The 14071-nt window shown below is 35.9% G+C and overlaps 1 protein-coding gene across 1 annotated transcript in view; it reads right to left on the bottom strand.

Annotated features, from left to right (window-relative positions):
- LOC104032468 (adhesion G protein-coupled receptor A3) overlaps nt 1-14071 on the bottom strand; it is a 285114-nt gene that overhangs the window by 2777 nt on the left and 268266 nt on the right. The window contains exon 18 of the mRNA XM_075717669.1: nt 1659-1754. Within this exon, the coding sequence (XP_075573784.1) occupies nt 1659-1754 (96 nt within the window). The remainder of the gene's footprint in view (nt 1-1658; nt 1755-14071) is intronic.

Here is a 14071-nt window from a genome sequence, read left to right as displayed (position 1 = left end):
CCCCCTGGTTATTTATCACAAGAAACTGCAGCATAACTACTTTACATTTTTAAAATCGGAACCTTAAACAAAAACATACACACGTTTATTAATGAACTCAGAAACACTCCAAGGAGTATATATTTTGCTGTCAGACATGCACATGAAAAGATTCCCTGAACGATATCTGTGAAAAGGTAGGTAAGTTACCACCTATATTTAATTGGATAAGCAGAGAGCACAAAGCTACATGAATACTTGAAGTACATTTCAATGCTGCATATTTTATGCAAAGTGGAGATGGGAATGCTCCCCTGTGGAATAGTCTCTTGGGATGCTCTTATTTCAAGTGGAATCTCGGTGTGAATCACTTCAAAAAGCAGTTCTGTAAAAAAAAGTTCAAGTTTGTGTATCTACATTTACTGTACTAATACTACTAAAAATGAATAAGGCACATAACTCACTATGCTGTTGTTGAGTTGTCTTTTTACTCAGTCTTATAACCATCCCTCACCTGTGCCTTGGTTTCTGTGCAGACTGTGGTACCAGGTATTGATTGGCTATGATTAACATGATTAAAGAAGTATAACCTCTGTAACTGTGCCAAAATGAAAAATGTCTCACATTTATGAACATAAATAATTGAGTCTTTTAATATACTGTTGATTATAAGTGATTGTCTAATTGGATAAGTTTGAATAAATATATGAATATGAGTTGGGCCGTAGGCAGAGCAAACAGTTAGCCATGGTACGTACTAATTTATTACCAGAATTTAAATTTCAATTACCTATAAAAATGCCTTTAAGGAGCCAAATGCTTACTTACAAACCATCATCCTTTGTTTCCACTTTTCTTACCCAGAACATAACTAGTTTCAAATATATTCCAATAGATGCTCAAAGCAGTAACTAAGAGTGATGTCCTCCAGAGTACTAGTGCTGGCAGAATACTATGATATCCATTAGTGTACCAGTCATTGCCATGCTGATCTTGTACACAGAATGTATTTAACTTTGCAGTCTGATTCACTCTTTACTATGCTTTTATGGAAAGACTTACTGTACTTTACTGATATCTCATGTTTCATGCCAAGAATTAGTAACAATCCTGGATAGCTTGTGGAGGTGTACTGAACACTAACACACTAGTGCACTAGAGGGCTATGTCAGGATTGCAAGACATGGTGACTGGAACATTTCCAGGTGGTGAAAATCCAAAATAATTGTTTTTTAAGGGAGGGATGGGGGTGGAGGAAGGAGGGGAGGGATTTCTACTTATCCTTTTTTCACATAATTATTTGTAAATTACTTTAAGTCACCTGAAGGATATCAATTCAAGGTAGATAATGAATTGAAAGTATTTAATTAATTAGTAGCTGCATTAAATATGCTATCCATTAGGTATTTTTAATATCCTTTCACTTATTCAGATGTAAATGAAGAGTAATTCTGTAAATGAAAAGTGATTCTATTGACAGTAATGGAGTCAAATTGGTAGAGAAGCAGCAAGCCCCAGATTAAGACATAGCTCTTTCATAGCTATTATTTAATAAAATTTCATAACAAATATCATCCCAAATGGCACATCGGTACCCTTTATGAAGTGAGTTACATTTATCGGCACAAGAAAAAGAATATGTTTTCCTTAAAAGTTTTGTGATAATAGTTTATACTTACTATGGTGCATTGCCTTCAATCCCATAATTATTGATATTGGTTGCTGCTGTAATCCCACATATAATGAAGGGAACTCCACCACTAATCAGGTAAAATCTGTTGAGAGATAATAACTGATATTTTAATTTGCCTGACTTGTAGTTGAATGCTGCTTTTTAAATATTTGTACCTTCTTGAAGTATTTTGAGTATACAATATTGCTGAGACATTAAATGTGTTCCTAAAACCAGAAAAGCAAAGAACGAAGTATTGTCACAATAAACACTGTACTTTATGAAGCAAACAGCAGAAAGCTTAATATTTAATATTTATATGGACCCACTTTAACAATTTCTTGACTTACATCTTTAGTAAATGTAGTTACTATTGCAGTCATATGAAGAAAAAAACCTTGTCTAATGAAAGAACCTACATCCCAAATAAAGTTATTCCACTCACCTAGATATTTAATAATTATTAAATATGTAAGTATTATAAATTAGAACTATTCAGACAAAGGAATTGTATTCACTTTAACCTGAAAATGTTCCCAGGGAAATTCAGTGAAATCACAGAAACATTTTCCTAACTCCCAGATGACAAAAGAAATGAAGTTCAGTTAGGCAAAGAGAAAAGGGGCAGTCCACTTGGCAAAATGTTTTTTTTTTTTTTTCTGCACAAAGGAGCAATCTGGAGAAATCAGGAGGATTAAATATTCCTTTGCATACACCACACTTTTCTTCACTCATTCAATACTCAGCCTTGCAAATGCATTAAAATGTGAGGGCCCCTAAGACTTTAGCAAGATCTCATAAATATCCAAGAAGAGTGTTAAACTAAGTGTTAATCCTTCTGTAAAGACTTATATTCTAAGACTGAAACCACATAGTTTCACACCCCTTTAACCAGTTAAATGCCATTGAACTACTTGGAAACAGCAGTCATTCCAATGTATGATCATTAGGCTACGTTGAAGTCCTAGGGGATGTCTCACTGAAGCTGGCATCCTGCATGCCTATGTCCAAATCCAGCAAATAAAGCATCATCACTTTTTCCATTTATATAAGCAAAACACAAAATTATGCATGGAGCACAGCACTCCCACTGCTGCGGTCTCTGAGGTGGAGAGCACCGGACCCAGTCTATGTGAAGCTACAGCTGGAAGGAATGCTGCTCAGTGACAAAAGGGAAAATATTCCACCGCACCTAGAAGCTCAGCTGGTTCTCTGAACATCCTGACTCATTTCCTGGTTTAACCAATGCTCTTCTGTCAGTAGACAAAATTAGTTTCTTTTCAAGCCACTCCTCTGGTGCGGGAAACAGTATGCAGGGATACAGATGCTTCCCAATCACTGCTATTATGTTGTCCATCAGGACTAAGAAGAACCTGATAAAATGTGGGACACATTCTGACTGGAATCTGGCCACTAGTTTTCTATAATGTGTTATAAATATTGGGAAACTTCACAGTCATTGCAAGGCAGGATTTTTACAGAAACAGTTATAGTAAGATTAAATACATCAGCATTTGAATCAAACCCAGAATTTCTTAACCTCTTTTCCCCACCTCCTTCCAAATCAGAATTAGAGCCCAGGCCTCAGAAAATTTCAAGTTAACATTTACAATCTTTGTCCTAATGGTCTAAGCTGTAAACAGAGTAGAGGAAATCATTCTTCACATTCATCAAAAAGCCCTTCAGATTTTATAACTTCAAAGTCATTAAGTATATATTTTTTCTTCAAACTTGGCTTATTCTGTAGAGCTCAACAAATTCCAATGAACAAGCTGCCTCCTTACAAAATCTATTCATTCACTGCAATTTAATGAATACACGTATCTTTTGACTTGAGCATGTTGAATAAGATAGTCTAATAGCTTATTATTATTTTTAACAAAGACATGTTCAATGACATTTTTGAAATTCAGGAAATGACTAGGGTAAGCAATGAGGCATAGAAAAGTTAATCCCAATTTATCTAAGAAACAGTAAGGAGCAGAAAAATAGGAATACAGAAGCAAGTATAGGAAACTGCACTTCAAACTCATCTGAAGTGATTACACCATAGAATTTACCTACAATGCAACCTATAATTTCATTTTTTGCAGTGCTGCTACTTTTTACAGATTGGATACATATATTTAAATCACATCCTTATCTAAAGTCTCAGACAAGCCAGTATTTGGGTGTTAGATAATCTACTGCATATCTCACACTTTTAGCAGGCTGCTGAACACTACAACAGTAGCATCAGATGTTCCGGAAGCACTTAGCTATACAGTGCTTCAGAAATGCAGCAAAATCTAGCCAAACTGCTGTCCTGGCTCATTGCTAAGAGAAAGAAAATACATTCTAGAAATGACATAAGGTGAAGTCAAATGGCTTCAGTGTACCTGAGATGCACTGTACTGATATCCAGTGCAGCACACTGCCTGACCTGTCTCATTGAGAAAAAAAAAAAAAAAAAAAAAAAAAGAGTAAAACAGCAAATAGAAATGACAGTGTATACAAATGATTCTTCACTAGTGGATTTGGGATTCTTGAAGGGTGAAGGGAAGAAAAACCTGCCAAATAGAAGAAAAGTCAGCAAGAAAGGAAATGGATTTAAATAGAACAATAGAAAATATAATCAAAGAAATGGAAGTGAAATTGTAAGAGCAGGAGTGCATACTCTTGCCCATTTGTGTGAGCTCACAGATACCTTAAACAGCATATAAAGAAGAAAAGACCACACTGGAAAGTCACCAAAGAGAAGAAACATTGTTCAAGAAGATCCATATACATGTTAGTTGGGAGGAAGTATACTTCAAATTAAGAAATTTAGACCAGTCTTTCCAAACATTAGTTTCTATGCAATCATTAGTTTTATCAATTTCTTCTTTTTTACCCAGATGAGATGACTAGGACAAATAATTTTGAAGAAAAAGCTGAAGTAGAATTGATAAGGCATGAATAAAAAGAGAATAAAATGCAGATAATATAATAAATAGCTATGCTTCATACTTCTAGAAAACCTTTTATCTAAGAGAATCGAGAATTATAATATTAATTAATTTAGCCTTACAGCCCCCTGTGTGGTCGATAAACATTATTATCCCTGTTGTACAGATGAGAAAACAAGCAAGCAGAGAATAAGTGTTCAAGGTCACGCAGAAAATCTGTTTCAGAACCAGACTTCTTAATTCCCATCCTATGTTTAAACACAAGGCACCTCTCTGTTACTGTAAATCAAGGGACTGGGCAAATCATGGCATCCAGGAGTTTGCCTCCAAGCCCAAGAAACATGATTGCCTCTCTGTGAGTTCAAGCAGGAGCAAGAACAACATAATTTTATCTGAAGGATCCCACAATTAGGGTGGTTCCCTCCCAGTATTCACTAAGCCTCACCAATGACTCTCTGCCTGTTACTGCCTACAAAGCCTGACTTGTGGAGGAGGAGCCCGTGTGTGCTATTCCCTGTGCAGCCCTAATACTAACATCCACTGGTATTTTGTATAGCACTGCCTGGGCATGTACACAGAGCAGATTTTCCAGACCAGTTAAAGTGGTCCGAGTGCAAGGGTTGTAAGAGGAAAGATGCTGGGTTCTGCTGCTTTTGCTGCTGCAGCCAACTTTTGGTGTCTTTCAGCCATACGAGAGCAATAATGAGGGGCGATGCTTCTGTCCACTAATGCTCATTCACAGAACAATATAATAAAGCAGTACCGGAAGGATGAACCTTGTAGATTTAGCAAGTACATGCTTTTCAACTGTCTTTTTTCCCCCCTAAGGTATATTTTCTTATCTTGAAAATCATGATCAATCTTTTTCCTACACTATTTGCTTAACTTACATTTACTACTTCCTCTCACTACTACCTTTTGGTTTTAAAGCTTTAAAGGTCTATATGCTTTGGTTCAGTAACCAGCTTTAGTCTTCCAATTACCTTTTCTACTTCTGAGTTAATTTTATAATTTTTCTCACTAAGCCAGTGGACCGTCTCCTGTTCACAAAGAAACATGCAGTAACTCGGGACAGAGCCAATTTCACCTACTTGTGTTACTCTTCTACCATTCAAGAACGCAAATGGTGATAACTCAGGCTACCAGTCGTGAAACTCTGTAGGCAGCAGTAAGAAGACAGAAGAACCCTGCTCTGGCAGATGCGACTGTTACGGCAGAGCCAGCTAATGCAGAGGCTTTGGCTGTAGTCAAGATAGCTGTGCATGCAAATCTTTAAAGACTGGGAAACCACAGGGAGGAAATTAAAACTTTTTTTTCAGCTAAAATTTGATCTTGACAAGCAGTTAATTTATATAATATTTTAAAATCGTTTTACAGGGAAAACTGTAAACTATCTGTGGGAAGATTTGGGGCTTTGAAGCAATTGCCAAGCTGTTGCTTCAAGAGCCCTTGGGAAAAGTTTTTAAAATTTGTACATTGTTGTTGCTGGCCACCCAGGGATGTACTGATGATTCCTAGCAGCCTTCCACATCAGCATACATTTATTTACCGAAGCTCATTCTATCACATCTTCACTAATATTGTTATCCAAGCTAATTAGATTCAAGCTAGCCTGGTAGGCCTCAGCATGCTATGCTCCCACCTCTTAGCTGCAGTGCAGGCCACACCTACAGCCTGAAAACCAGGCTACGCAGACACGCTCAAATGATGGGCAGTAATTTCAGGGGGGGGGGAGGTAGAGGGAACCCCTCTGCTCCTGCTGCAGCTGCCTGAGACCAGTAAGTACAATATTTTTTATTACGTGCACTGACACAACACAAAAAAACCCCAACAGAGCAGCAGACACTGCTTGAGGTGATGCCCCTCTGTTGACATCATGGCTTAAGAACTCCTCTTGAAAGGCAAACCCCACCACAAAATACTGGGAGCTACACAGCCAATCTGATAGAAACAGGATAATGTCAGCAAGAATGACTGCAATAGCCTGCAGACAGCATCCATTCTGCTAACTTAATATACAGTGTATTCTTCTGAGTTTATTTCCGCAAATATTACTCAGTAAAGTCAGCAAGTAAAAGGAGAGTTCTACCCAGTGATGAACTTCTTGCTCAAGTGTCTGGATATTCTCTAGTCCAAAATTGTTTCCAGATTAAGAACCTTGCCTCTGGGATGAGTTCCTCCAAAAAAGACCAGACCTTGGCTTTGTGGGTGTAATAGAAGACTGATTTTAAGTTTTTTTTCCTGCAGAGATTGGCAGAATAGTGATGGATCAGGAAGTGATTTAATAGCTTCAAATAGTCTTTATTGCAGACATTACTTGATTAAAATGTATGTATATTTAAAAGTATTCCTCCCTGCATGCACAAGTCTAGAAAGGTACAAGTTACATAGATAAAGATACCAGTGAAACAGTAATTTCTTTCCTTTTCCTCAGTACAAAAAAAGATTCATCTGTTTAGCTCTACTTACTGCTAGGGCACAGATCATATAGGAAGAGATGTCAATCTATTAGCCACTTGCAAAATAAACATGAAAATAAAGGAGGAGTCACAGCAAGATGACTTTCCCTTTATTTTTCCTTGAGTTGGGATTTGATTTTAACATCTTTGTGAAAATAATCCATATAGAAAATGGTCATTAACTTCTGAGCTAACCAGATGCCACAGTTCAAGTACCCAGCAGGCAGGCAGGCAGATAAGTAGCTACTCTGTAGAAAGCTGAATTTATGAGCCTGATTTTCAAATTATTCTTCCTGAATTTTTCATGCATCACATCATTTCATGGTCCTTTTTCCTGGGAATTTTGATAAAATAAAAAGAAGACTTTGCAGAAATGATGGGATTTTGAAAACGTACTTTTCATTTAAGAAAAAAAAAATTGTCATTTTGAATCCTATTCCCAGATAGTCTTGACTTACGAACATATTTACAAATACCATGTTAGTTTTGCTTCATGGCCTTGCTGAAGAGAATAGCCTATATTTCTTAAGCACTTTTTCACTGTCTGCAAAGTAGAATATAAATATGGAGAATACACAAAAAAACCCCAAAGGAAAACCAATCTACTAGTAATGCTAAAATAAACTTTAATATTGCAAGTCAAACTCTAAAAGGTAAATAATAGCAGAATTAAGAGTTGTGTGAAAACTCAACTTAGCACCTTTATGTGGCAATATTGTTATTCTTTTTAACTGCCTGTTCACAGTCCATTTTTTTCCATAAGGCATTTCACTCGTTCAACATGGAAAGAGCAAAGATCACTGGACAGGTAGTTATTATTTTTTTTTTTTATCCCTTCTTTCTAGATCTTATTGCAAATTAAGAGCTTTAAAAACATTAATTAATTAATTTTCATAATGTCCTTGTGAGAATATGTATAATCTTCTCCATTTAGAGGCAGAGACTAAACTACAGAGAGATGAATGACAAAACCATTATGAAAAGTCTGTGCAGATTTCTTTGCTCAACTTAAGATGTCCAGGCCTCAACTTGACAAAATGAGGCTCTAATTTTTTATTAAAATTGGCCATGACACAGGAGTTTGAACACTTGCTGGATATGCCCTTGGAGACTCATAATATGGGAACCTGGGCAATAAAGTAGGAGAATGCTAGTCAGTGCCAAAAGATACGAAACCTCACCTATCAAATGGCTTCAAAAACACTTGCCTCTCTCATGCGAGCACATTGCACTAGATATTCATACTGAGCTTCTCTTCCTTTCCGTCTATGTCCGATTATGTCTCATGCATTGCTTTTTAGGCAGTGTGAGAGTTTAGGCCCTGCTAGTGGAGGAAGCCAAGAGGATGTGCTGAAACTATTTCTATTGAACTTCCTTGGTTAACACCCTTCACGGCTAGTGTGGCCATTATCTCTACTTCAGCATTTTGCAGATGAAAAGGAATTTACAGACTGGCAGTACAGTTGCAGCTGGCTTTACCATGACCCTGTAAGACAGTCTGAGCCAGCACAGAGGACAAACAAAGATGAATATACCAAAAAAATTAAAAAAAAAGAAGAAGAACTCAAAAAAATGTTTAGAGAAATTTCAGGAGAAAGAGAAGGGAGTTTCATTTACATAGAGATAACTATATTGTCTCTTAGTGAGCTAGACCAACTTGAAGAGCCATTGTATCTAAGAAGCAAGAGAGACCTTGCCTTCTTTTTTTTCCGTTTTATTGGACAATGCCTTGGGGGCTGTTGGAAATCAAAGAGAGAGATGATTCTTACAGCGCATTCCATGCTGCTGTTTAGCTCTGTTGACTTCTACTCCTGCTCAGGCTTAATGAATAAATAACTTAAGTCAGGGTAAGGAGGTACTCATGCTGAATGTACTTCTAAAGGAAAGAAGTAAAGTATTAAGCAGCATGTAGCAAGAAAATATATTTATTAGCACTTCTTAAAGAATCTACATATATTTTAAAAAGTTTAAAAAAAGCATGGATCTCAGAGAGAGAAAACTGGTTTTGTTAATGCTTGGATAGAAATAATAGGAGGAGAAATAATACGTTTTGAGTATTTTCTATTCGTGCTGTCATTTTATCCCTACGGAACACAACACGCCTTTCAATTCTATTTCCACAGTTAATTTCTAGTAGTAAAATGGCTGATACTCTTGTTCTGAGCAATTCATTGCTACCTCATTTTTCCAGGCATTTGACTACTCTGGCGTAGAGCTGTTAGCTGAAATTATTTTGCAGTTCCAGCCTACTGAATCAAACACAACTGCTTCACTGAGCATTGCAGTACACCTTTAGAAAGTCAATTACCATCAAGATGTCCTTCTGCCTTTCAAAGGGGAGAAAAGAACCATTAACCTATCTACCTTCATCAAGACAAGAAATTCTGATAACAGCCTATATATGACAATGCCATTTTATATAATATGAAAGTGAAATGAAAAACAAAGCATGCAAAGATAGTGATAAGTGCCGTACCCTTATATTGTCACATATTTAATACTCGATTCACGTTATATTAGTATCAATGTTTTATGACTGTCAGTAGAATCACCTTGAATTTTAAATAGAAAATACGGATTTCTTTGGTTTTACTTGATGTAATATTTCATTAAGCTTGCCAAAGGAACCAAATGAAATGACTAGCAGGAGGAAATATCTTTTAATTTGGATCAACTGTGAAAGTCACTGACAGAGGGTTCTGGTCTATGTTCTTCTATGACTAAATTTTGGAATAATATTTTTTAAAAGGAATTTATGTCAATCCCATATTTTATTATGGCAGTCACCAATACAACTCCCTGAATCCCGCTGTGTTTTATGCATTGTTGAGTTTGACACTTACTTGCTTTGTAGGCAACTTTTTTTTTGTCAAGAACAATGCTTTTTCTTCTGCAGTAATTTTTTAAAATTTCAAACAGACCAATTAAGTCCTTGTTTTGCAATTTTTATATCACCTGAAAATACACTATTTTCAACACCTTGAAAATACACTGCTTTCAACTTTCACAGGAGGAGAACCTTTGGAGAGTTTATTCAGAGATTATTTATTCACTACTTGGTGTATTTTGGGGTTTAGGTATGAAATCTGTTTGTTGTATTAAAAAGAGATATTCTGAGACCTTAAATTTTATTACGAGCTATATTGCCAAGTTAGAGCTGAATAATTTCAACTGCATGAGTTTCACAGGTAATACATGAAACCGACCACTTTCTAGAGAATAATACTCTTAGTTTTATTTTCTGTTAAGTTCTTTCTCTGTACATGCACAGAATGATTCAGAAGATATTCATGACCAAACAATCGATGTCATGAAGATAGGGACCTTTACTGGTAGACCCAGGGGGCTTGTTCTTGATTTGCTCAGCTGAGCATTCAAGACAGACATGTGCAAACAGACAATGAAAAGAAAATACAGGAACTCCTGGGAAATATCTCTAGGGAGGACACGTTAATTCTCCTAAATTCATGTCGTCTTCTCCTTTTTCTCTTATATAAATCAATGTTCTTATATGAAGGTGCGATTTTTGCCCACAGTGCCAGAGGGAACTGGAATTGTTTAGAAGAGAAAAACACAAGAAATACTTCAGAGATGTGAATTTCCATGAAAACTACATTGTTAATTTGCACATTTTTTGTAAGCCTTGTATCTTATGATGCAATATTAAGCCCCTGTTCCAGAGGGCAGGCGATAAAGAATCTCAGCTTTCTCTACTGAACTTTTATGTAGGCACAGAGATAGCGGAAATCTGATTGCCTACAGATTTTGTCTTACGATTGTCTTTGGTGTCTAAAATGGTACAAGGTTCTCTTGAGATGTTTCCCATAGTTATGCCATCCCTCTATCATTTCATCCTTCTCTTATCTTGAGGTATTTATCTTTGTAATTCACCTGCCCATCTAAGTCACGTGAAACTTAGAGGAGCTTGACGATCTCTACCCATCTCAGGTTGACTAGCCAGTTATTAGACAAGGAAAGTCTCAGCAACAGTCACATACTTAAACAAACTGTTTCTTTAAGGAGATCATAATATAAATGAGAATAAATTTCTGTTTTTCCATTACAGATAATTATAGGCAAAATGTGAAAAACGTGAACTTCAATGGTTCAAAAACTAGCAGACAAACAGGAATCTTAAACTCACTGTTTTCAAAAAATGTCCTGTTTTTTACACTAATACCACAATTTTTAGTTTACTGATTCTTAAATGATGAATGTTGACATTACTACTTATGGAGAGAAAACAGTAGCAGGAAAGCACACCTCCAACAAGCTAAAAAGCATTTTTATCTCTTCTGCTGGCCTTGAAACATTTCAAGCACCTTATAAAGCCTGTTTGATTGATACAGGCCATTAAAATAATGTGTTTAGGAAATGTAATATTGCCCCATGAAATCTGCCATTTCTGCAAAAAAAATTGCCTTTCTTCAATGAAAATGAAAAGTACAGCTTCACACATAATTGTATGTAAAACTGCTGAATGCATCAGCTGGTTTCTGTCACGTAACAGTGACTGGGTGGTTACTGTTATACAGAGTACTCTCAGAAATACTTTAAAATTATACATATTCTGGCCACTGTGTAACATTATGTATTTTTAATATTTAATAGATTAATATTTAATGTATTCATATGTCCTTCTAAATCGCTTTGTTATGAAGTTCACAGAACAACGGTAAATTTCATTTCTCTACCTATGTTTGTTCAGCATATCTTATGCATATTCTTAAATGACACCCACTCACAATACTCAAGACATATTTATGCTGTCTGTGTATAGATAATATATGGAGGTAGCTCTATTGGCTTTTAAATATTAAAACATCAAAGTATTAAAGCATTCTTACTGTTTCTGAGGATTTTACCAATAAGGTAATAAACCCCCCATCTTTAAAATATTGTTAAGGATTAGGTGCTACATCACCAGAATTAAACAGAGTTAGTGTTTCAGCCTTCTGCACCTCTGGTTTTACAATTATGTGCTAATCACAAATTACTTCTACCTTCCATCTATTTAGGTAATTGGGTTTATTTTCAACTGCATGCATCTAAAATCTAATCACACAGCTAGAGCAAGATGTAACCTCAGGCAAAGTGAGAGAACAAACAGTCTTGTTTAAGACATGTAGAAACCACACGCTAAATAAAAATAATATCATTTTGATTATTAAATCTTCTTGGTCTACGAGAAGCATTCAGTCACAAACCCAGAGGGCCATTTAAAATCGTAAAGCATTTATGCAGAAGATCCATGGAAACCACAAAACCCTTTCTGCTGAATCTTTCCAGCTACCAAGCTTTTGTCATCGACAAATCAAACCCACATTTTTAGGGAAAAGATGAAAGTTTCCTGAAAGGAATTGTTTCTAGTGTAAAAGCATAGAAGTAGGTTTTAATTCCTCTAACATCCATACTCAGTGCACAGTAAAGGGACTCTGTGCTTTATTTTGGTTCCCATTTTTAAATATTTCAATTAATTTTTTTTTAATAGTTCTAATATTTTTAGGGGTTGCCACAGGTCATGAGTTAAGGAGGGGGCATCCCTGAAAGTTAAGAAAAATTAGTACCTCAAACATCAAAGACATGATTTTCAATCATACAGAATACTGCTTTCAATCATAAAGAAAACCATACAGAAATACTTTCAGGTGAAGTCAGTACAAGGCACAGGTATTAACATCCTAAAATACACCCTAGATGACTTGACTTATTGATTCTGAAGGCCTTTGCTTTATTTACCAAAACTACACAATGAAAAAATCCAAAAACAAGTGTTCTGTATAAGGTGTCTGTATAAGTTAAACACGGGCCTTTTTCTTTTTTGTTGTTTCTACCCCTGTATTGTCTTTGTGCATAAATACTTGCTGAGAAAAAATATCTCAGTACTTATACAGAGCAGCAGAACAGAACAGAGTGCCTGCCTCAAGAATTAACTTGCACTCCACAAAGGCTGGAGTTACTGAAAATTTATGCACCAGAAATTTAAAATAGGAAGCTGCAAAATATAGCTCAGGTAAAAAATCCAAACTATCAAGATGAAACATTTCCATTTTTTTCTAATGAGAAAATCTTCTGAATATCTATTACCTAATCACTTCTAAATATTGACTTTAATTTCCTTTTCAGAATAAGACGACATACAAAAAATGTTGGCATCGCCTATGAATGATAATTCAGTTTTACAGCTGGCCACATTTGGAACATGTATATATAGTATATGCAACCACTACTTACACCTCAGTGGACTCATACAGGAAGAAAACATCAGAAATCCAAAACCTATTAACTTGATTAATTGTGAATAACTACTCTCCTTGACTTGGTAATTAGATGGTATTCCAATATTTTTTTAAAGCGCATTTTATTACTTCCTGTCATTTTTCACTTGGGAATCCTTAGTAGTGACAGCTTCATTTTCATGTATTTTAACATTGTAGTATATTCCTCAGCTTTGCTATTTGAAAGAAAAGTGCAAAGTGCATTTCCTTTTCTTCATGGCTTAAATATTAGCTGGACCAAGTAATTTTAAGCCCATGTAACAATGATTAATGTATTCGGATATTTTTCTAGAACAATAACAGCAGCCTTCACGTAATTGAGTATATCACATTTTTGTTAGGGCATAACAAAGTTCCCTACTTTCTTAATGCTACACACATTGATTGGCCAGCATACACCAACCAAGGTGATCAAAAACCTACTATTCATAACAATGTGCCCTGAGGCAAGAAACAATTTGAAGTTTACTTTGGTATAGTGAACTATTACACCAAGCGAACCTGACAGTTTAAGTGATAGTTGAGAGAAAACCATCTGTTACCATTACTCAATAATCAGGTTCCCGAACTCTCTTCTGTGATGGGGAAGGCAGATTCTCTTTGCTTGAATTAGACAACTAAGGGTCAGCCATCCCACTTGAATGCTGTGAGCACTGGATATTCAGTATTCCGGTATTAGCACAAAGGGTGCTAATCTCCTTCTGAAGTAGAGATACTTTCAGTTTGCAGGGATGGAAAAATCACTTCCATCACAAC

The sequence above is a fragment of the Pelecanus crispus genome, chromosome 10 (assembly GCF_030463565.1).
Source record: "Pelecanus crispus isolate bPelCri1 chromosome 10, bPelCri1.pri, whole genome shotgun sequence".
Classification (NCBI taxonomy): Eukaryota; Metazoa; Chordata; class Aves; order Pelecaniformes; family Pelecanidae; genus Pelecanus; species Pelecanus crispus.
Note: the sequence above shows the minus strand (reverse complement) of the source record. Positions and strands in the feature narration are given on the sequence as shown.